The 22,886-nt window shown below is 48.5% G+C and overlaps 1 protein-coding gene across 1 annotated transcript in view; it reads left to right on the top strand.

The window, feature by feature from the left end:
- The window catches only part of CACNA1S (calcium voltage-gated channel subunit alpha1 S), a 75,639-nt gene that overhangs the window by 13,974 nt on the left and 38,779 nt on the right, over positions 1-22,886 (top strand). Inside the window, exons 3-11 of the mRNA XM_038748736.1 lie at positions 6,818-6,957; positions 7,615-7,757; positions 8,311-8,463; positions 12,426-12,631; positions 14,449-14,552; positions 14,816-14,961; positions 17,140-17,221; positions 17,547-17,707; positions 20,973-21,198. Of these exons, the coding sequence (XP_038604664.1) occupies positions 6,818-6,957; positions 7,615-7,757; positions 8,311-8,463; positions 12,426-12,631; positions 14,449-14,552; positions 14,816-14,961; positions 17,140-17,221; positions 17,547-17,707; positions 20,973-21,198 (1,361 nt within the window). The remainder of the gene's footprint in view (positions 1-6,817; positions 6,958-7,614; positions 7,758-8,310; positions 8,464-12,425; positions 12,632-14,448; positions 14,553-14,815; positions 14,962-17,139; positions 17,222-17,546; positions 17,708-20,972; positions 21,199-22,886) is intronic.

Genomic DNA, 22,886 nt, shown 5'->3' on the forward strand with positions numbered 1-22,886 from the left:
CTTCTGTTTCTCCCAGGGCTTAGAATAGTGCTTGGCACATAGTAAGCACATAACAAATATTATTATTATTATTATTAGTGCTCTGCACAGAGAAAGCAGTCAATAAATAAACATTGATTGAAGATGGTGATGGCTCAGTTTCCCATCCATCTTGGCCTCTGCAGGACTCACTCAACATGGTCTAATAGTAAAAATAACAATAATAATAATAGTATTCATTAAACACTATGTATCAAGCACTATACTAAGCACTGGGGTGGGTACAAGATAACCAGATTAGACACAATCCCTGTCCCATATGGTGCTCATAGTCTAGATGGGAGGAAGAAGAGATATATAATCCCAATTTTACAGATAAGGAAACTGAAGCACACAGAAGTTAAATGATTAGCAGAAAGAGCACAGGACTGAGAGTCAGGAGAACTGGGTTCTAATCTTTACCGCAAAACTGCTGTGTGACCATGGGCCATTCACTTAATATATCTGTGCCTCTGTTTCCTTAATGTAAAATGAAGATTCAATACCTCTTCTCCCTCCCTGTTCACTGTGAGCCCCATGTGGGACAGGGATTGGGTCCTATCTGATTGTATTGTATCTGCTCCAGCACTTAGAGCACAGGAAGCACATAATGAATACTTATAATTATTATTATTATATTTCTCCTCTTCTCTTTGCCATCCTGCCACATCCTCCTTCCTCCCTTCCCCACAACCCTTCACTTTCCTCAGGTTCAATCCCTATTCTCCCTGTCAACTTTCAGGGAGTCACCAACAGGGACCACCCTGCCCCCTTATTGGATCCAAGTAATTTCTGGCCAGGTCTTTTTTTTAATGACATTTATTAAGTGCTTACTATGTGCAAAGCACTTTTCTAAGCGCTGAGTGAGCCCATTGTTGGGTAGGGACCATCTCTGTATGTTGCCAACTTGTACTTCCCAAGCGCTTAGTACAGTGCTCTGCACACAGTAAGTGCTCAATAAATACGATTGAATGAATAAGGGGGCTTGGAGTTCCCCTGGATGGGATGGGTGGGGTGGGGAAGGAAGAGTATTGGTCTGAGATTTGGGTGAAGGTTCAAGGGGCTTAAATATATCTGTTGTCTTCACTCACTGGAGGGTAATTTTCCTGATATGGAAGGAGTTGATGCTGACCCCTGAAATACAAAGTGACCCTCAGACCCTTGGTCTCCCTGCTCCCCAAGGGGGGGCGGGGGGCAGGAGTTGGGAGAGAGAGAGAATTTTAAACTGGGCATAAGGAAAAAGAATATTCCTATTGCCATCTTGGGAAGTTTACGCTTCTACTTGGGAGGTTTGTGCTTTGTGACTGGAGGACTGGAGGCAGATCCCTCCCAGCTCTGGGATTTTTACTGGTTAGTATGGTATTTAATTGTGATACTTATCAATGAATCAATCATATTTATTGAGCATTAAGTGCAGAGCACTGTACTAAGCACTTGGGAGAGTGGACTACAACAGAGTTGGTAGACATGATCCCTGCCCACAACTTACAGTGTCAGGAACTGTGCTAAGAGCTTGGGTAGGCACAAGATATGCCTCAGTTACCTCATCGGTAAAATGGGGATGAAGACTGTGAGCCCATGTGGGACAACCTGATTATCTTGTATCTACCCCAGGGCTTAGAACAGTACTTGGCACATAGTAAGCGCTTAACAAATACCAACATTATTATAACCAAATCAAATATGGTCTCTCTCCTACAAGGGGCTCACTAATAGGATACCTTGTATCTACTTCTGCACTTAGTACAGTGCTTAGCTCATTGTCTCTAGATGTAAGCTCATTGTGGGCAGGGAATGTGACTATTGTTGTTGTGACTGTTATTCCAAGAGCTTAGTACAGTACTCTGCACACAGTAAGAGCTCAATAAAAATGAATGAATGAAGGTACAGTGCTTTCCACATAAAAAACACTTAACATATACCACAAACAGTGTGGACTAGTGGAAAGAGCACAGGCCCAGGTGTCAGAAGACTAGGATCTAATTCCACCTCTGCCAGTGGCCTGCTGTGTGACCTTGGGCAAGTCACTTAACTTTTCTGTGCCTCAGTTTCCTCAGGCAGGAGACTCACTGCCTGGTCTCCCTCCCTGTTACACTGTGAGCCCCATGTGTGATAGGAATTGTGTCCAATCTGATTATCTTGTACCTATCCTAGTGTTTAGATAATGCTTGATAGATAGTAAGCACTTAACAAATAGCATAATAATACTATTACTAATAATAATGATGGTATTTGTTAAGCACTTAACTATGTGCCAGGCACTGTAATAAGCACTGGGGTTGATACAAGCAAATCAGGTTGGACGTAGTACCTGTACCAAGGGGCTCATAGTCTTAATCCCTATTTTACAGATGGGTAACTGAGGCCCAGAGAAGTTAAGTGACTTGCCCAAAGTCACACAGCTGATGAGTGGCAGAGCCGGGATTAGAACCCATGACCTCTGACTCCTAAGCCTGTGCTCTTTCCACTAAGCCACACTGCTTCTCCTAAGCAGTGAGAAGAGAAGTGACTTGCCCAAGGTCACACAGCAGACGAGTGGCCAAGCTGGACCACTATAATAATAATAATAATAATAATAATAATAATAATAATAATAATAATAATTTTGGTATTTGTTAAGCGATTACTATGTGCAAAGCACCATTCTAAGCACTGGGGCAGATACAAAGTGATCACGTTGTCCCATGTGGGGCTCACAATCTTAATTCCAATTTTACAGATGAGGTAACTGAGGCATAGAGAAGTTAAGTGACTTGCCCAAAGTCACACAACTAACAAGCAGGGGAGCTGGTATTTGAACCCATGACCTCTAACTCCCAAGCCCATGCTCTTTCCACTGAGCCACGCTGCTTCTCTGTAGCCACGCTACTTCTCTTATCTTAGTGACATTTTACAGATAGGGAAATGGAGGCATAGAGAGATGAAGTGACTTGCCCAAAGTCACACAGCAGGCAAGTGGCAGAACAACATGCCAGTGGCAGGAGGCCAGCAGTCCTGCACCCTACCTCCTAGGCTACCAGAAGTGGTCTCCCCTAGCATCCCTTGCCATATGTGAGGCCTGAAGCATCAGTGATCCCTCGGTACACTTGAGAGTACCCAGGGAAGGGAAAGCATTGAAGTGGTTAAACAGAGAAACAGCATGGTCTAGTGGATAGAATATAGGCCTGGGGGTCAGAAGGACTTGGGTACTAATTCCAGCTTAGATTACACTTGTCTGCCGTGTAACCTTGGGGAAGTCATTTCACTTCTCTGGGCCTCAGTTATCTCATCTGTAAAATTCATTCATTCATTCAATCGTATTTATTAAGCGCTTACTGTGTGCAGAGCACGGTACTAAGCGCTTGGGAAGTACCAGTTGGCAACATATAGAAACGGTCCCTACCCAACAACAGGCTCACAGTTTAGAAGGGGGAGACAGACAACAAAACAAAACATGGAGACAGGTGTCAAAATCATCAGAACAAATAGAATTATAGCTATATGAACATCATTAACAAAATAAATAGAATAGTGAATATGTACAAGTAAAATAAATAGAGTAATAAATCTGTACAAATTTATACAAGTGCTGTGGAGAGGGGAAGGAGGTAGGGCTGGGGAGGATGGGGAGGAGGAGAGAAAAAAGGGGGCTCAGTCTGGGAAGGCCTCCTGGAGGAGGTGAGCTCTCAGTAGGGCTTTGAAGGGAGGAAGAGAGCTAGCTTGGCAGATGAGTGGAGGGAAGGCATTCCAGGCCAGGGGAAGGACGTGGGCTGGGGATCAATGGTGGGACAGGTGAGAACGCGGAACAGTGAGGAGGTTAGCGGTGGCGGAGGAGTGGAGGGCTCGGCTGGGCTGTAGAAAAAGAGAAGGGAGGTGAGGTAAGAGGGGATGAAGTGATGGACAGCCTTGAAGCCGAGAGTGAGGAGTTTTTGCTTGATTCATAGGTTGACAGGCAACCACTGGAGATTTTTGAGGCGGGGAGGGCTTGGGAGTCTGAGGATGAAGGTTCTAATCCCAGCTCCGCCACTTGTCTGCTGTGTGACCTCGGGCAAGCCACTTAACTACTCTTGGCCTCAGTTACCTCATCTGTGAAATGGGGATTAAGACTGTGAACCCCAAGTGGTACAACCTGATTACTTTGTATCTACCCCAGCTCTTAGAACAGTGCTTGGCACATAGTAAGCGCTTAAGAAATACCATAATTATTATTGTTATTGTTATACCCAGAGCGTTTCTGTACAAAGATAATCCGGGCAGCAGAGTGAAGTATAGACTGAAGTGGGGAGAGACAAGAGGAAGTCAAACTGTGAGCCCCATCCACCTCTGGGTTTCTGAGTCACTGGGACCTGGAACCAAGAAGCCCGCAATGAAGGCAGGTGTCTTTTTGGCTTCAGGGGCCACAGCCCCCCGGGAGGCAGCCTCCACCAAGGATGGATGGCCGTCTTAGTAGTGGAGGCTGTGGACATGGCACTGACCAATTCTTCTCTCCAGTCCTCAGAGCCCTTTGTGCCCACCACTCTGAACCCCCTACTCCTTATTCACATCTTCATAATAATAATAACTGTGGTATTTGTTAAGCATTTACTATGTGCCAAGCACTGTACTAAGTGCTGGGGTAGATACAAGGAAATCAGGTTGTCCCAAACGGGGCTCACAGTCTTAATCCCCACTTTACGGATGAGGTAACAGGCTCAGAGAAGTTAAACAACTTGCCCAAAGTCACATAGCTGACAAGCAGTGGAGCGGGATTAGAACCCATGACCTCTGACTCCCAAGCCCATGCTCTTTCCACTGAGTCACGCTGCTTCCCTTTTCCGCATGGGGTTCACAGTCTCAGTCCCCATTCTAAACATGAGGTAACAGGCTCAGAGAAGTAAAGTGACCAGCCCAAGGTCACACAGAAGATCTATGGCAGAGCTGGGACTAGAAACTATGACTTTTGGACTTCCAGGCCCATGCTCTATGCACTATGCCATGCTACTTCATCTTTCCTGTCTCTTGGATTATCCTGCTGTAGTTCTGCCTTTCCTCAGTTTACTTGAAAATAATTTGGGTCTACTGTTTCTCCCCTCACCTGCCCCTCCCATAGGTTGTAAACTCACTAAGAGCAGGAATCCTATCTCCTCACACTGGGGTACTCTCCCAAGTGCTTAGTACAGTGCTCTGTTTACACAGTAAACTGTGAACTCCTTGAGGGAGGGAACTGTGTCCACTATCTATTGTACTCACTGCACACAAGTCTGGGAGTCAAAGGATCTGCCTTCTAAGCTCGGCTCTGCCTTATGCTTGCTGTGTGACCTTGGGCAAATCACTTAACTTTTCTGGTTCTCATTTAACTCATCTGTAAAATGAGGATAAAATATCTGTTCTTCCTCCCTCTTAGACTTTGAGCCCCAAGTGAGACAGGGTTTGTATCTGTTCTACTTATGATGTATCATTCATTCATTCATTCAATCGTATTTATTGAGCACTTACTGTGTGCAGAGCACTGTACTAAGCACTTGGGAAGTGCAAGTCGGTAACATACAGAGACGGTCCCTACCCAACAACGGGCTCACGGTGTAGAAGGGGAAGACAGACAACAAAACAAAACATGAAGACAGGTGTCAAAATCGACAGAAAAAATAGAATTAAAGCTATATGCACATCATTAACAAAACAAATAGTAAATATGTACAAGTAATAAATAGAGTAATAAATCTGTACAACTACAGGTGTACATACAGGTGCTGTGGGGAGGGGAAGGAGGTAGGGCTGTGGGGATGGGGAGGAGGAGAGGAAAAAGGGGGCTCAGTTTGTACAGTGCTTGACACAGGGCAAGCACTTAACAAATACCACAGTTATTAAGTACTTAGGATAGTGCTCTACACACCATAGACACACACAGACACACACACACCCCATCTCTGGTGGACAGGGCTGCTTCTTTGGGCTGGGGGTATGCGGGAGAAGCTTTCAGGTTTGAGGGATAAATGTAACCTCACGTGACTGCAGCCAGGTCCTTGAAATCCTCTCACAGGCCTGGGGCCAGCCAGCCACCCAGCCTGGGGGAGAGGGAATAGACAGCAAGTGCAGGCTGAGAAGGCTGACCGGAGGCTGGAGGGAGGGGAAGAGACACTAACTATTTTGGGTCCTGCTGCAGTTTTGAGGCTGGAGGCTGACTCAGCCCTGGCCCTGCAGTTCAGTTAGCTCAGTTACATACTTGAAGTGCTTATTCTGGGCTGAGCCCTGGACTGAGGTGGGTACAGGTATGAGAGACTCAAATCCAACACTATCCCTGTCCTGCCTAGGATTCATAGTCAAAGAGGAAGGGAAAGCGGAATCTTATCCTCATTTCACAGATGAGAAAACTGAGGCGCAGAGTGATTAAGTGACTTGCCCAAGGTCACAGAGCAGCCCAGTGGCAGAACTGGGATAAGATTATGGATTTCTCAACTCACCTTTCTATGGTCTTTCCACTAGGCCATATTGCCCATTAACACAATTTAATGGTTAGGGAAACTAACACATAAGCTCATATACCAAGCCAGGGGCAGGACAGGGATTAGAACCCAGATCTCCTCATTCTCCAACTGGGACTCTTTCCACTGAACCACACTAACCCTGCTCCAAAGTGAGGCTTAAGGCCAGCCCCATGAAGTTGGGCAGCTGAAGGAGAATGGAGGATGGTGTTTTGAGGTCCTCCTTTTAGGCCCCAGTCTTTCCTTCTGGACAGTGGCAGAAAGGAGAGAGGTAGCAGATTCCCATGCTTGGAGATCTCTGGGGATGAGGGTAACTGAAGAAAACTCAGGGGTTCTCTCTATCCCCTTCTCTCCCCCAGGAAAAGATGGAGTATTTCTTCCTCATTGTCTTTGCCATTGAAGCTGTCATAAAGATCATTGCTCACGGGTTCCTGTTCCACCCGGAAGCCTATCTGCGCAGCGGTTGGAACGTGCTGGACTTCATCATTGTCTTCTTGGGGTAGGGGCAGTGCTTCTTCTTCCAGGGAGAAGAGTGGAAGAGGCCTGTGGTAACCCTTCCCCTCTCTTAGCTCATGTGGAGACAGACTTAGCTGGAACTCCTGGGGGCTTCTGTTTGAGGGGACACCACCCTGGGGAGGAATTTGGAAGAGAGGAGATATCATCATTCCCCCTTGTCATTACATTGTAAACTCCTGGAGGTCAGGTACTCAACCTGTTAAGTGAACTGTGAGCTGAACAAGGGCCCAATATAGTGATCTTCCCATAGGTACTCAAAAAATACGAATGAATGAATGAATGAATTCCCTCCTTCAGTATGCTACCAAAAGCCTTTCTTCTCCAAGGAACCTTCCCACCTAAAGAGGTCCCTGGGCTGAGGTGGTCCCCAGTTGAGGGGAACTCAAAGAAAACACTGGGCCAACCCCAGGCTGGGCCAACCCTCCTGGCAAGCAGCCAGCCAGCCAGCTCCCTTCCCCAGCTCTGAGAAGGGTAGTCCCTGACTTCTATTCCATCTTCCAGCCCTCCCTGGGGACCCACCTTCCCCCTCAGTGCTCTGACCCTTTTCAGTTTTCCCTGGGATGGTGGCCCGGCCTCTTCAGCCCTTCCTCCAGCAGCCCCTCTTATCTCCGTTCTCCCCCGACCCTTCTCTGGACTCCAGGGTCTTCACTGTGGTCCTGGAGCAGATCAACCTGATCCAGAGCAGCTCGACGCCCTTGAGCAGCAAAGGCGCAGGCTTCGATGTCAAGGCTCTGAGGGCCTTCCGTGTGCTGCGACCCCTCCGGCTAGTGTCCGGGGTGCCAAGTGGGTGAAAGCCCCCTTGGGGAGAGATGGGCTGGGAGTAACCATTTCTGTTCCCTCCCCCAACACCTTGCTCCAGGCCTCCCAACCTGCCTTCTCTGGAGTGGGGCCCAGAGGGGTCTGAGGGCTCTGGTGGGCCCAGAGGACCAGTTTGGTGTCTGCATCATTCCCCTTCTGCCAGGGGTTGACCCATCCCTGACCCAGCTGGGAGGATGAGGAGGAGGAGGGGGGAGGAGGGAGGTAGCAGGTGGGGATAGGGATGAGGCAGGGCAGGGAGGGTAGTGGGTGGAGGTTGGCAGCAAGGGAGGTGGTGGGGGAAGGAGTTGGCAGGGATGGGGTGGGGATAGGGGTTGGGAAGGGGAGGGCAATGAGGGAAGGGATGGGGATAAGGGAGAAGGGAGTGGGTGGGGATGTGGATAAGGGGAGAGAAGGGGAGGTAGTAGGTGGGGACAAGGGAGAGGGAGAGGGAGTGGGGAGAATGAGGGGAGGAAGAGATGAAGAAGGTGGGAATGGGGCCCCATGAGAGGATGTAAATGCCTCCTCTCCATGACTGCAGGCCTGCAGGTGGTCCTCAACTCCATCATTAAAGCCATGGTTCCCCTCCTCCACATCGCCCTGCTGGTCCTGTTTATGATCATCATCTACGCCATCATCGGCCTGGAGCTCTTCAAGGGCAAGATGCACAAGACATGTTACTTTATTGGGACAGGTGAGTGACCCCACAGTAGAGTAGGAAATCACTCCATCATTAGGACTTACTGAATGCCCTCTGGGTGAGCAAAGAACTGAGAGTTGGACTGAGTACTTTGGAGAGTACAACAAGGATTACAGACATGATCTCAACTCTTGATAAATTCAGTCTAATGGGGAAGATAGACTATGAACTCTTTGAAAGCAGGGATCAGACCTACTAACCCTAAGGTGCTCTCCCAAATGCTTAGTACAATGCTCTTTGTACAGTAGGTGGTCAATAAATATCACTGACTTAGTCTGCCTCCCATCTGCAATTTATTTTCGTGTCTGCCTCCCCCACAAGATTGAATGCTCCTTGAGATCAGGGATCACGTACAACTCTACCGTACTTTCCCAAGGGCTTAGTATGATGTTCTCTGCCCAGACTTAGTGCTTGATAAATACTATTGATTGAGCGACACAAAAGTATTCATTCATTCATTCAATCATATTTATTGAGCAAAACTGTGTGCAGAGCACTGTACTAAGTGCTTATAAATATGATTGAATGAATGAATGAATGCAAAGCACTGTTCTAAGCACTGAGGGGATGCAGGGTGATCAGGTTGTCCCACGTGGGGCTCACAGTCTTCATCACCATTTTACAGATGAAGGAACTGAGGCACAGAGAAGTTGAGTGACTTGCCCAAAGTCACATAGCTGACAATTGGCAGAGCTGAGATTTGAACCCCTAACCTCTTACTCCAAAGCCCGGGCTCTTTCACTGAGCCACGCTGCACTTTTTGGAACAAAAGGAGATGCAAGATTATAACAAGAAAATGAAAAATGGGGAGGTGAACAAATAAGTGCTTAAGGAGTTGAGTACCTAGATTTATGATACTTATTAAACACTAACTAGGTGCCAATTGATATGTACAAAAGTGCTCCGGGTGGCTGTGAGGGCATGAGTGCTGTGATGGTAGTTGGGAAGAGATGCTTTGAGGTAGATAAAATTAATCAGGGAGGGACTCATGGAAGAAGTGGGCTTTCTGGAGGACTTTGAAGTTGGAGAGAGCTGTGATCTGGCAGATTAGAAAGGGGAAGGAGTTCCAGAGAGAATGCAAGTAATAGCACTTATTCAGGTCAATGCACTGTACTCAGCTCTTAAGAAAGAATAACAGGAGTCCAAGACACATTCTTTTTGCACCCAGAGGTTACCCTCTAGTAAGGGAGGCAGACCTAAAACTGTTTACAGACAGGGAAATCAGAATCAATCATATTTACTGAATGCTTATTATGCGCAGAGCACTGTACTAAGTTGGGGGAAAATGATATAGCAGAGTTGGTAGAAACGTTCTCAGCCCACAAGGAGTGCACAGTCTAGCCACTATATTCAATAAATACATTGAATATTCCTGGCAGAAGAGGACCTGATCTCCTCCCTTTCCCCAGTGTTTGGGTTTGAGGACACCCCTGGCCAGCTCCAGCCTGGATAGCCAACTCAATCGATCAGTGAAATTTATTGAGCAATTTCTTTTTTTACAACACTGGACCTGGCTTCCAAGAAAGGAGGGAAGAGGTTAGTTACCCTGATGATGAGAAGGAACAGCTGAGAGGCCAAGCCAGGGCGGCTTTAGGTCCCAGGGGGAGGCAGTCCTGAAGCTTGGCTGGCCAATGAAGCCAGCTGCCCTGGTCAGCTTGGCCAGGGAGACTGGAGACAAAGCCTTCCCTGCGAGTCACAGGAGGGCAGACTAGCAAGTTCACAGATGGTGAGCAGGGGGCAGCGGGGGAGGCTGCTGAAGATAATTAGGATTTAAATTTTTATGGTTTTAAACAACCCATCATTCAGGGTGTAATTACTGGGCTTATCATATGTAATTTGGGTCAAAGCAGGTTCGAATTTCAGAAACTTTGGGTTGTATCCCAACACCTGACTAGCCAGTTTTTCTCCTGTAATGTTGTAACACTAACTACACTGTTAACAAATGAAAAATAATCAAACCAATTCATTCATTCATTCAATCATATTTATTGAGCACTTACTGTGTGCAGAGCACTGTACTAAGCACTTGGGGAGTACATGTTGGCAACATATAGAGATGGTCCCTACCCAACAATGGGCTCACAGTCTAGAAGGGGGAGACAGACAACGAAACATGTGAACAGGTTTCATCAGAATAAATAGAAGTAAAGCTAGATGCACAACATTGACAAAATAAAATAAATAGAATAGTAAATATGTACAAGTAAAATAAAGTAATAAATCAGTACAAACATATACAGGTGCTGTGGGGAGGGGAAGGAGGTAGGGCGGGGGGGGATGGGGAGGGGGAGAGGAAGGAGGGGGCTCAGTCTGGGAAGGCCTCCTGGAGGAAGTGAGCTCTCAGTAGGGCTTTGAAAGGAGGAAGAGAGCTAGCTTGGCGGATGTGTGGAGGGAGGGCATTCCAGGCCCGGGGGATGACGTGGGCCAGGGGTCGACGGCAGGACAGGCGAGAATGAGGCACAGTGAGGAGGTTAGCAGCAGAGGAGCGGAGAGTGCAGGCTGGGCTGTAGAAGGACAGAAGGGAGGTGAGGTAGGAGGGGGTGAGGGGATGGAGAGCCTTGAAGCCGAGAGTGAGGAGTTTTTGCCTGATGCGTAGGTTGACTGGTAGCCACTGGAGATTTTTGAGAAGGGGAGGAACATGCCCGGAGCGTTTCTGCACAAAGATGATCCAGGCAACAGCGTGAAGTATAGACTGAAGTGGGGAGAGACAGGAGGATGGGAGATCAGAGAGGAGGCTGATGCAGTAATCCAGTCGGGTTAGGATGAGAGATTGAACCAGTAGGGTAGCGGTTTGGATGGAGAGGAAAGGGGGGATCTTGACGATGTTGCAGAGGTGAGACTGGCAGTTTTTGGTGGGGGATTGGATGTGAGGGGTGAACGAGAGAGCAGAGCCGAGGATGACACCAAGGTTGCGGGCTTGTGAGATGGGAAGGATGGTAGTGCCGTCTATAGTGATGAGAAAGTCAAGGAGAGGGCAGGGTTTGGGAGGGAAGATAAGGAGTTCAGTCTTGTACATATTGAGTTTTAGATGGCGGGCAGACATCCAGATGGAGATGTCCTGAAGGCTGGAGGAGACACGAGCCTGAAGGGAGGGAGAGAGAGCAGGGGCAGAGATGTAGATTTGGGTGTCATCAGTCACAGTAATTGAAAATCCATGAAATTTAACATGAGGGCATTAGTTAATGCTATTTATGCTATTAATAAATGCTATTATTCCCACCACTCTAAGCAAGCCTTCCTGGAGAAGGCAGATTGTGCCAGCATCTAATTAAGTTCTTCTCCAATCAGTTAGTCAATCAATAGTTTTTCTGACCTGATTATCATGTATCTACCCCAGCACTTAGAACAGTGGTTGCCAGCTAGTAAGTTCTTAACAAATACCATAATTTTTCATTATTGAGCGCTGACTGTACTAAGCACTTGGAATACCCACTGCCCTGCTGGCAAGGCCAAGGGGCCTATTTCTGGTTCAGGGAATCAGAGTCCAGGGCTAGCTGTACCCCAAACCTGACTTTAAGCTAACAGCTCTGTATTATAATGACAGTTCCGGCCCTGCTAAGCAGAGCTACTTTTTGTGTGTGGGAGGTATTTAAGTGCTTATTACGTGCCAGGCACAGTACTAAGCTCTGTGGTAATAATAATAATAATAATAGTATTTGTCAAGCACTTACTATGTGCGAAGCACTGTTCTAAGTGCTGGAGAAGTTACAAGATGATCAGGTTGTCCCACCGGGGGCTCACAGTTTTTAATCCCCATTTTACAGATGAGGTAACTGAGGCACAGAGAAGTTGAGTGACTTGCCCAAAGTCACACAGCTGACAGTTGGTGGAGCTGGAATTTGAACCCATAACCTCTGACTCCAAAGCCAGGGCTCTTTCCACTGAGCCATGCTGCTTCACCATCTCAGGGGAAGCCTTTTACCCCCTCCCCTCTGACCCTTATCGCCCCTTTCCAGATATCATCGCCAAGGAGGAGATGGAGAAGCCATCCCCATGTGCCACCACTGGCCATGGTCGCCCCTGCACCATCAACGGCAGCGAGTGCCGAGGTGGCTGGCCGGGTCCCAACGATGGCATCACCCACTTCGACAACTTCGGCTTCGCCATGCTCACCGTGTACCAGTGCATTACCATGGAGAGCTGGACCGACGTCCTCTACTGGGTAGGCCTGAGCCAGAGGCGGGAGCTGCACAATTCTGGACATCCCAGAGTGGCAGGAAGCAACCATGGAGGGCATGTGAGAAGCAGTGTGGCTGAGAAGCAGCATGGCTCAGTGGAAAGAGCATGGGCTTTAGAGTCAGAGGTCATGGGTTCGAATACCGACTCCGCCACATGTCTGCTGGGTGACCTTGGACAAGTCACTTCACTTCTCTGAGCCTCAGTGACCTCATCTGTAAAAAATGGGGATTAAGACTGTGAGTCCCACATGGGACAACTTGATCACTCTGTATCCCCCAGAGCTTAGAACAGTGCTTTGCACATAGTAAGCACCTAACAAATGCCATTATTATTATTATTAGTGGGTAGCAGAGGGGGATGGGAGGGGAAGGCCCTAGTTCTCTGGTCCCTCAGTTCCGGCTACTAGAGCATGTGCAGGCAAGAGGAATTATTATGTGATAGTTATTAGGAGATAGCTGAGGCACTCAATCAGCTGGCTCTCTCTCTCTGCTACTTGTCCTCCCTCTGCAACTCAACACAGCCTCTCATTCATTCAATCAATCAATCATATTTATTGAGCACTTACTGTGTGCACAGCACTGTACAAAGCGCTTAGCACTGTACCATTCCTCTCCAGCCAACCTGCACCTCATTCTCAGCTCTTGCTCATTTACTCCCTCCCTCCTTCCTGGAGCTCCCTCCCCCTTCCCAACAGGCAGACAATTCTCTCAACCTTTTCAAAGTCCTTCTGAAATTCCAGTTCCTCCAGGGTGCCTTCCCTGATTAATCTCTCATCTCCCAGCCCTCTATTCCCTACCAGTTGCCCCATCAGCACTTTCACATCATCTACGTTTTTGAGTCCTTTCATTCATTTAATCATATTTATTGAGCACTTACTGTGTGCCAAGCACTGTACGAAGCACTTGGGAGAGTCCTCACCACCTCCCTTGGCACTTTTGTTTATATCCTATAGGTTCTCTCACAGAACCACGAACTCTTAGTCATATCCCCATTTTCTCCTTCTTCTTTACTGTAATTCATTTTAGAGTCTGCCACCCACTGCTAGACTATAAGCTCCTTAAGGACAGGGATCATGTCTACTAACTCCCTTTTTTCTCTCAAGCAAGTGTACAGTGATCTGCACCCAGTAAGCACTAAATAAATAGTATTGATTGATTCATTCATTCATTCAATCATATTTATTGAGCGCTTACTGTGTGCAGAGCACTGTACTAAGCGCTTGGGAAGTACAAGTTGGCAACATATAGAGATGGTCCTTACCCAACAGTGGGCTCACAGTCTAGAAGGGGGGCTCACAGATTGATTACTAGGTGACAAGCACTGGGGTAGATAACAGGATCATCATCTCAGACACAGTCCCTGTCCCTCATGGGGCTCACAATCCAAGAGATAGAGGGAGCAGAAATCTTATTCCCATTTTACAGATAAGGAAACTGAGGCACAGAGAGGTTAAGCGATCTTTCCAAGGTCACACAACAAGCCAGAGGCAGAGCCAGGATTAGAACCCACGTGTCCTAACTCTCAGTCCTGTGCCTTGCAGGGTGACGAAAACTTTTCATATGGACGGAGCAAACCCCAAACTCAGAAGTAGGGAGTTTTTCTGGTCATAAGCGGCTTTGGGGCAATTCTCGGGGGTGGGGGGGGGGGCCTGGAACCCATCCTGTGGACAGATCTTATACAAAGTGCAGTCTGGCCCTGCTAGGATCCCCAAAAGACTGGTTCCAGCACTCCCTACCCCCCAACTCTTGCTGACTGAGGAGCAGGGGATGGGGATGGGGGCTCACGGCTGTCCCACCTCAGGTCAACGACGCCATTGGGAACGAGTGGCCCTGGATCTATTTTGTCAGCCTCATTCTGCTGGGCTCCTTCTTCGTCCTCAACCTGGTGCTGGGAGTGCTAAGCGGGTATGTTTGGGCCCTTGCCTGCCTGGCCTCCTCTTGACCAGAAAGCTGCCCTCTTATTCCCCTGCCTGCCCCAGGCAAGCCGTCTTCTTCATCCACCGGCCCAACCTGGGGTGGGGAAGCCTGGGTGTCCAGATTCTTCCCAGCCCCTTTGGCCTGCCTGGGGAGGGTGAACCAAACTGTCCTGTGGGCCACACAGGCTCTTCTCCCAGCAAGCTCAGCCCTTGACCTGTCCCTTGGCCTCTACCATCCCGGGTCCATTGCAGCGAGTTTACCAAGGAAAGGGAGAAGGCCAAGTCACGGGGGGCGTTCCAGAAACTGAGAGAGAAGCAGCAACTGGAGGAGGATCTGAAGGGCTACATGAACTGGATCACCCAAGCTGAGGTCATGGATGACGGCCATGTGAGAGAAGGTACCAACTCCATAGCCATTTGGGGTCTCCCGCTCCCACCCCTCCACATCTGGCGTTGGTTTCTCCCATGACTTGTCCAAGTCCCGTGACCACCTGGCCCCATCCTCCCATGTTTCCCACCCCTCGTCTCCAGGCCACAGGGGCAGGGTTGTCATTCTTTCCAATTACAAGAGTGATAATTCCAGGAATAATAGTAATGATGTCAAATTGTGGTCAGCGCTTAGCTCACCTCCTCCAGGAGGCCATCCCTGACCGAGCCCCCTTTTTTCCTCTCCTCCTCCTCCTCCCCATTGCCCCCTCCCTCTGCTCTACCCCCTTCCCCTCCCCACAGTACTTGTATATATTTGTATACAATATAGACTGTGTTCTAGACTGTGAGCCCACTCTTCTAGACTGTGAGCCCACTGTTAGGTAGGGGCCGTCTCTATATGTTGCCAACTTGTACTTCCCAAGCGCTTAGTACAGTGCTCTGCACACAGTAAGCGCTCAATAAATACGATTGATTGTACATATTTATTACTCTATTTATTTTACTTGTACATATTTACTATATTTATTTTATTAATTACGCGTATATAGCTAAAATTCTATTTATTCTGATGGTATTGACACCTATCTACTTGTTCTGGGGTTTTTTGTCTGTCTCCCCCTTCTAGACTGTAAGCCTGTTGTTGGGTAGGGACTCTATATGTAGCCGATTTGTACTTCCCAAGTGCTTAGTACAGTGCTCTGCACATAGTAAGCCCTCAATAAATACAACTGAATGAGCGAATGAATGTGCCATGCTGAGTCCCTGTTCCCCATGGGGCCCACAATTAAGTGGGAGGTATTGACTCCCCATTTAAGAAAGGTGAAAAATGAGGCTCATAAAAGTGACTTGCCCAAGGGGGAGTTGGAATTGGAACACAGGGAGAGCTGTTTATGATGAGAGCGGGGGCTGGAAGCCAGAAGGAAGAGGGTGACTGAAAGCCCTACTGAGAGCTCACCTCTTCCTGGAGGCCTTCCCAGACTGAGCCCCCTCCTTCCTCTCCCTCTCCTCCCCCTCCCCCTCCCCTGCCTTACCTCCTTCCCCTCCCCACAGCACCTGTATATATGTATATATGTTTGTACATATTTCTTACTCTATTTTACTTGTACATATTCTATTTATTTTATTTTGTTAATATGTTTTGTTTTGTTGTCTGTCTCCCCCTTCTAGACTGTGAGCCCGCTGTTGGGTAGGGACCGTCTCTATATGTTGACAACTTGTACTTCCCAAGCGCTTAGTACAGTGCTCTGCACACGGTAAGCACTCAATAAAAACTATTGAATGAATGAATGAATGAATAAATGAGACAAGCGAGAGTGAGGAGCATTAAAGGCTCTGGGGAATTGCTGAGGAGGAGAGGCGAAGCTCTGTGATTGAGCAGGACTAGGCCTTGGCCAGAGAACTGATCAGCTCCCCATTCCTCAGATCCTCAGCACATGCACAAAATGAAGTGCTTACTATGAGCCAGGCTTAGTATGAGCCAAGCTTAAGTGCTAGGGTGGCTAGATTACAACCAGGTGGGATGCAGTCCCCGTCCTATTTGGTGATCACAGCCTGAGAGAGAAGGAAAGCAGGTATTGAATCCCCATTTTACAGAGGAAACTGAGGCACATTCATTCATTCATACAATCATATTTATTGAGCGCTTTCTGTGTGCAGAGCACTGTACTAATCGCTTGAGTTAAGGGTCTTGCCCAGGGTCAGACAGCAGGCAATGGGGTGGAACTGGGACTAGAACCTGGGCCTCCTGACTCCCACTTTCCACTAGGCCATGCTGCCTCTTCTTGTTGGCCAATTCTAGAAACTCAGCTTTTCTGAGGGAACTGTACCTCTGGGGACCTGAACTGGACCATCATTCTCTTGGAAGCCCCTTACTAAGTGGCAGCACCCACTCACCGGGCATACCCCTAACCCTGGTTCTGGTGCTTAGACCCCAAGGAAGTTCTGTGGAAGGCCCTCAGCTACAGAAACCCTGAATATTAGAAGTTGGTTACTCCTCCCCAAGTTGCCTTTCGGGGTGCTCCAGGAGGCCCTCTTGGGATGTGCTTGGATTTCCAGTAAACAGCCACAGAAGACACTATTCTGAGATGAGCCCGGATCAGCCGGTCCATCCAGCCCTAGTTCACTGAGAATTTCTCTCCTGTTTCCAGGGAAACTGTCATTGGATGAAGGGGCCTCAGACACCGAAAGTCTGTACGAAATCGAGGGCTTGAACAGATTCATTCTGTTTTTGTGAGTATCCCGCCCACCTCTCCCATCCTCACTGCCCCAGCCATGGGAGATTATAGGTACTACAGGGTGGCCCGACCATCCCTATCACCCCAGCCCCACCACCAGGGTTCCTCCCCAAACCTCCCCGGGCCCCTAGCTTCAGTCCTCAGTTTGACTGTCAACCCAGTCTGGGAGCACAACCTTCCACGCCCTATACACCCCCAAGGCCCCACCCACAGCCAACCTAGAGCCTACCTGGCACAGCCAGGTTAGAAGCATGCCCGGAACTTCGTCTGACACCCGTCTTCTTCAACTGGCTGAGCTTCCCACCTCCCACTTTCCGTAGCCGGCACTGGAGACAGTGGAATCGCATCTTTCGCCGGAAATGTCATGAGGTGGTCAAGTCCAAGGTGTTCTACTGGCTGGTCATCCTGGTAGTGGCCCTCAACACCCTATCCATCGCCTCAGAGCACCACAAGCAGCCAGCCTGGCTGACCCATGTGCAAGGTGAGATGGGGATCTCACCACTCCCCAATCTTCTGTTTTTTGGTGTGTATGTTTGGTATTTGTTAAGTGCTTACTATGTGTACTAAAAGCTGAGATAGCTACAAGCTAATCAGGTTGGACATAGTCCATGTCCCACATGGGGCTCACAATCTTAATCCCCATTTTACAGATGAAGTAACTGAGTCACAGAGAATTTAGGTGACTTGTCCGAAGTCACACAGCAGACAAGTGGTAGAGCTAGGATGAGAACTGAGGTCCTTCAGCTTCCCAAGCCCATGCTCTGTCTCTAATAATAATAATAATAAGGACGGAATTTATTAAGCGCTTACTATGTGCAAAGCACTGTTCTAAGAGCTGGGGGGATACAAGGTGATCAGGTTGTCCCACGTGGGGCTCACAGTCTTAATCCCCATTTTACAGATGAGGTAACTGAGGCACAGGGAAGTTAAGTGACTTGCCCAAAGTCACACAGCTGACAGTTGGCAGAGCCGGGATTTGAACCCATGACCTCTGACTCCAAAGCCCATGCTCTTTCCACTGAGCCATGCTGCTTCTATTCTGATGATTACAGTAGTTTTTAAGCACTCACTATGTGTCAAGCACCTTTCTAAGCACTTGGGGGGGGATACAAGTCAATTTGATGAGTCACAGTCCCTGTCCCACATAGGTCTCTTGGTCTAAATAGGAAGGAGAATGGCAGTTGAATACCCATTTTGCAAATGAGGAAACTGAGGCAGAAAGAAATGAAGTGATTTGCTCAAGGTCCCACAACAGACAAGCGGCAGAGCCAACATTAAAACCCAGTATCTCCAACTCCCAGGCCCAGGCTGTAGCCACTAGGCCACGGGTGAAATCATCCCAATCTCTGTTTTTCAACTGGTGACCCCTGCCCCACTGCTGGAGCTTCCCAGCCTGCCAGGGGCTTCCCTCTCCAGGAAAATCTGTCCAGTTCCCTGAGGAACTGAGGGAAGCGGCTTGTTGGATAACTAAGGGGCAGCTTTCATGGAAAGGGGCTTTTTTACTGCGGAAGTTTGCACTACCTTTATCTGTGTGGAGAGTTGCCCATTCTGAGTCTGTTGCGGGGGCCACCTCCCACAGCTGAATTTCAGGGGGTAGCTTGGAGCGATACTGGGGGTTGGCAGCGGGAGGGAGTGCCCACGGGGTTTTGGCTGTGTTTGCAGTCAATGCTTCAGTTTCAGGGCCTGGTTTCTACCTTACAGGGACTTAGCTCCAGCAGTGGAAAAGCACAGCTTTCATGCTGTTTTCATCCATTCAGCGGGTGCGGGGCATCTAATGATTAATAATCGTGGTATTTGTATAGTGTCTATAATAATAATAATAAAATGATACCAATAATCATAATATTTATTGGGCACTTACTATGTGCCAAGTACTGTACTAAGCTAGATTATCAGGTCAGACACAGACCCTGTCCCATCTGGGGTTCATAGTCCGATGGGGAGGGAGAAGAGGTATTGAATCCTCATTTTACATATGAGGAAATGAAGGACTAGAAAATTAAGTGACTTACCCGAGTCCACACAGCAGGCAAATGGTGGAGCCAAGATGAAGAACCAGGTCCTCTGAATTTCAGGTCTGGGCTCTTTCTACTGGGCCATGCTGCTTCTCATCTTCCCCATCTTGGCATTTTTCTTGTCCACCTTTGATTCCTCTTCAAGTGGGTTCTGTCCCTCGAGATGTAGAGTCCAGAGCTGGGTCAGGACTCTAATGTTTACAAGTGTGAAGGAAAGATCAATCAATCAATCAATCAATCAATCGTATTTATTGAGCGCTTACTGTGTGCAGAGCACTGTACTAAGTGCTTGGGAAGTACAAGTTGGCAACATATAGAGACAGTCCATACCCAACAGTGGGCTCTCAGTCTAAAAGATCATGATAGGAGAGGCGGGGAAGGGGAGTAGTGTCAGAAGGGAGGGTTAACGCCTAGCTCCTATAATAATAATTATAATTATGGTGCTTGTTAAGTGCTTACCATGTGTCAAGCACTGTTCTAAGCACTGGGGTAGATACAAGTTTATCAGGTCAGACACAGTCCCTGTCCCACATGGGGCTCACAGTATAAGTAGAAGGGAGGAGGATTTAATCCCCATTGTACAGATGAGGTAATTGACACACAGAGAAGTGAAGTGGCTTGCCCAAGGTCACACCAACAGATACATCACAGTCCTGGGATTGGAACCCTCATCCTCTGACACCCAGGCCTGTGCTCTTTCCACTAAGCCACACTGCAGCTCCTTTGTGCTGTTTTCTTATTTATGCATCACTTTTTAACAACTGTGCCTCACTGCTGGTTCACCTTCAGGCTTGCTGTCTTCTCCATTCACTAAATCTTTTCTGCCATCCTCATTCTTAGTGCTCTGAGAATCCCCTCTCGAGGTAGGGCTTGGGATTCACTGTCCCAGGACCTATCAAAGGTCACTGGGCAGAGCCAGACTCTAGGGCATGGAAAGAGGGGGAACCTGGAGATACCTTTTTATTCCATGCCTGCTTAGCAAGGAGAGAAAGGAAAGGTATTGCCCAATTTTACCTTGAGTTTTTCCCTGTGATTTTTGTTTGTGTGTGTGTGTCTGTCTGTCTGCCCCTAGGGCTTAGTGTAACTCTGCTCACTGATGAGCTTGTTGTGGGCAGGGAATGTCTGTTTATTGTTATATTGTACTCTCCCAAGCGCTTAGTACAGTGATTTGCACACCATGAGTGCTCAGTAAATACAACTGAATGAATGAACTGGTCCTCACCCTCAACTCTCCGCTGCTTTCCCCAATCCCCCCACCTTCCATGCTGCTCTCTCCCTCAATCAATCAATCATTGGTATTATTGACTACTTTGCGCAGAGCACTGTACTAAGCATGTGGAAGAATACAACAGAGTTGGTAGACCCATTCCCTACCCATGACGAGCTTACGGTCTAGAGGACACTCTTTGCCCCTTGACCTTCCCTCTGCTGGGTCTCACCTGAAGAAGAATGCTATCACCTCCACCGCCCCCGCCCCCCTCCTCACGGGCACCCTCTCCCCACCCCAACCCCATGGCCCACCTGGAGTCAGTGGTCTAGGGACTGGCTCTTCCTGGCTCCTTGCCCTGATCAATCAGCATTCCAAAAACTAAGCTCCACCCTCGAAATTGGCATTGTTTTCCAACTTGGCTGTGACTTTGCCCCAGCATGAGAGAATAAAAATCCAGCCCAAACATCTCCCTCCAACTCTTCTACTACTTCTTCACCCCTGTCCCCACCGCTGTGGTCCAGACCTGGCCAACACGGTGCTGCTGGCCCTGTTCACCGTGGAGATGCTGCTCAAGATGTATGGGCTGGGCCTCCGCCAATACTTCATGTCACTCTTCAATCGCTTCGACTGCTTCGTGGTGTGCAGCGGCCTGCTGGAGATCGCTCTGGTCCAGGTGGGCATTATGTCTCCCCTTGGCATCTCCGTCCTGCGCTGCATCCGCCTGCTGAGGATCTTCAAGGTCACCAGGTAAGCAGGGCCAGGGGCAGGACCCGGGGCAGGGCCCAGGCAGGGCAGTAGGGCCTACTGAACAAGTCACTTCATTTGTTCATTCATTTATTCAGTCATATTTATTGAGCGCTTACTGTGTGCAGAGCACTGTACTAAGCGCTTGGGAAGTACAAGTTGGCAACATATCGAGACGGTCCCTACCCAACAACAGGCTCACAATCTAGAACGGGATTTGTTAAGCACTTACTACGTGCCAGGCACTCTTCTAAAGCAGTGTGGCCTGGTGGATAGAGCACGGACCTGGGAAACAGAAGGACCTGGGTTCTAATCCTGACTCTGCCACTTGCCTGCTGTGAGACCTTGGACAAACCACTTAACTTCTCTGTAGCTCAGTTACCTCATCTATAAAATGGGGATTAAGACTGGAGCCCCCATGCCCGTGCGCCGTGCACCCCCTCTTGGCCTCCTTGGGCTCTGCCTACGGCCAGGAGCCCAGAGCCCAGCGCTCCGCACACAGTCCGCACTCCATCAATCGATCGGACCGAACGAGGGAATGTACATCATTCTATTCGTCATCCCCAGTCCAGTCGGCGCCTCACGCCTCGTCTTCTAAAGCAGCTTTTGAGAAGCAGCGGGTCTCAGGGGAAAGAGCCCGGGCTTTGGAGTCACAAGTCATGGGTTCGAATCCCGGCTCCGCCGCCTGTCAGCTGTGTGACTTTGGGCAAATCACTTCACTTCTCTGTGCCTCAGTGACCTCATCTGTAAAATGGGGAGCAAGACTGTGAGCCCCACAGTGGACAACCTGATCACCTTGTATCTATGCCAGCACTTAGAACAGTGCTCAGCATGCAGTAAGCTCTTAAAATGTACTGTTATTATTATTATCCCGGCTCCGCCACTTGTCTGCTGTGTGACTTTGGGCAAGATGCTTCGCTTCTCTGGGTCTCGGTTCCCTCATCTGTAAAATGGGGATGAAGACTGGGAGCCGCCCCTGGGCAGCCTGATTACCTTGTATCCACCCCAGCTCTTAGAACAGTGCTTGGCACATAGTAAGTGTTTAACAAATACTGTAATTATTATTATTATTATAAAGAAATAAATTACAGATTTTGACATAAGTGCTGTTAGACTGGGAGGGGGCAAAGAATAAAGGGTGAGGGGCCAGGCTGCTGTAGGGTCCTGTCTTGGGGTGTTTCCTCTGCTTCCCCCAAAGCTGTGAGCCCCACATAGAACATGGACTGTGCCCAACCTGTTTACCTTGTATCTACCCTTGTGCTTAGTATAGTGCCTAGAACATAATGAGCACTTATTATTAAATATCCTAAAAAGTTGGGGAGCTGGGGACTAGGCAGTTGGGGGAGGAGAGCTGGGGGTGGGGGCAGAGAACCAGCTCTTTCTGTGGTATATTTGCATGCTCATTTCCATAAAGCTGCCTCACACTAGTTTCCGAATCTTCTGATCTAGTTAATTTTCCTATCACCTTGCTATCTTTTAGATGGAGATTCCCCCCCTTGAGCTTCACATTCTACTAGATATCCTCTGGCCCCTCTCTGCCAGAAAGGGGTTGGGAGAGGTGGGAGGAAGAGGCAGAGAGGGATAAGGGGTTAGAGAGAAAGAGGCAGAGAGAGGGAGCAAGCTGGAGGGAGATTGAAGAGTCCTGCCTTCCTTTCTTGGCTTACTGCTCCCAAACACTGGGGGAGAGCACT

This window comes from Tachyglossus aculeatus, chromosome 7 (genome assembly GCF_015852505.1).
Source record: "Tachyglossus aculeatus isolate mTacAcu1 chromosome 7, mTacAcu1.pri, whole genome shotgun sequence".
Taxonomy (NCBI): domain Eukaryota; kingdom Metazoa; phylum Chordata; class Mammalia; order Monotremata; family Tachyglossidae; genus Tachyglossus; species Tachyglossus aculeatus.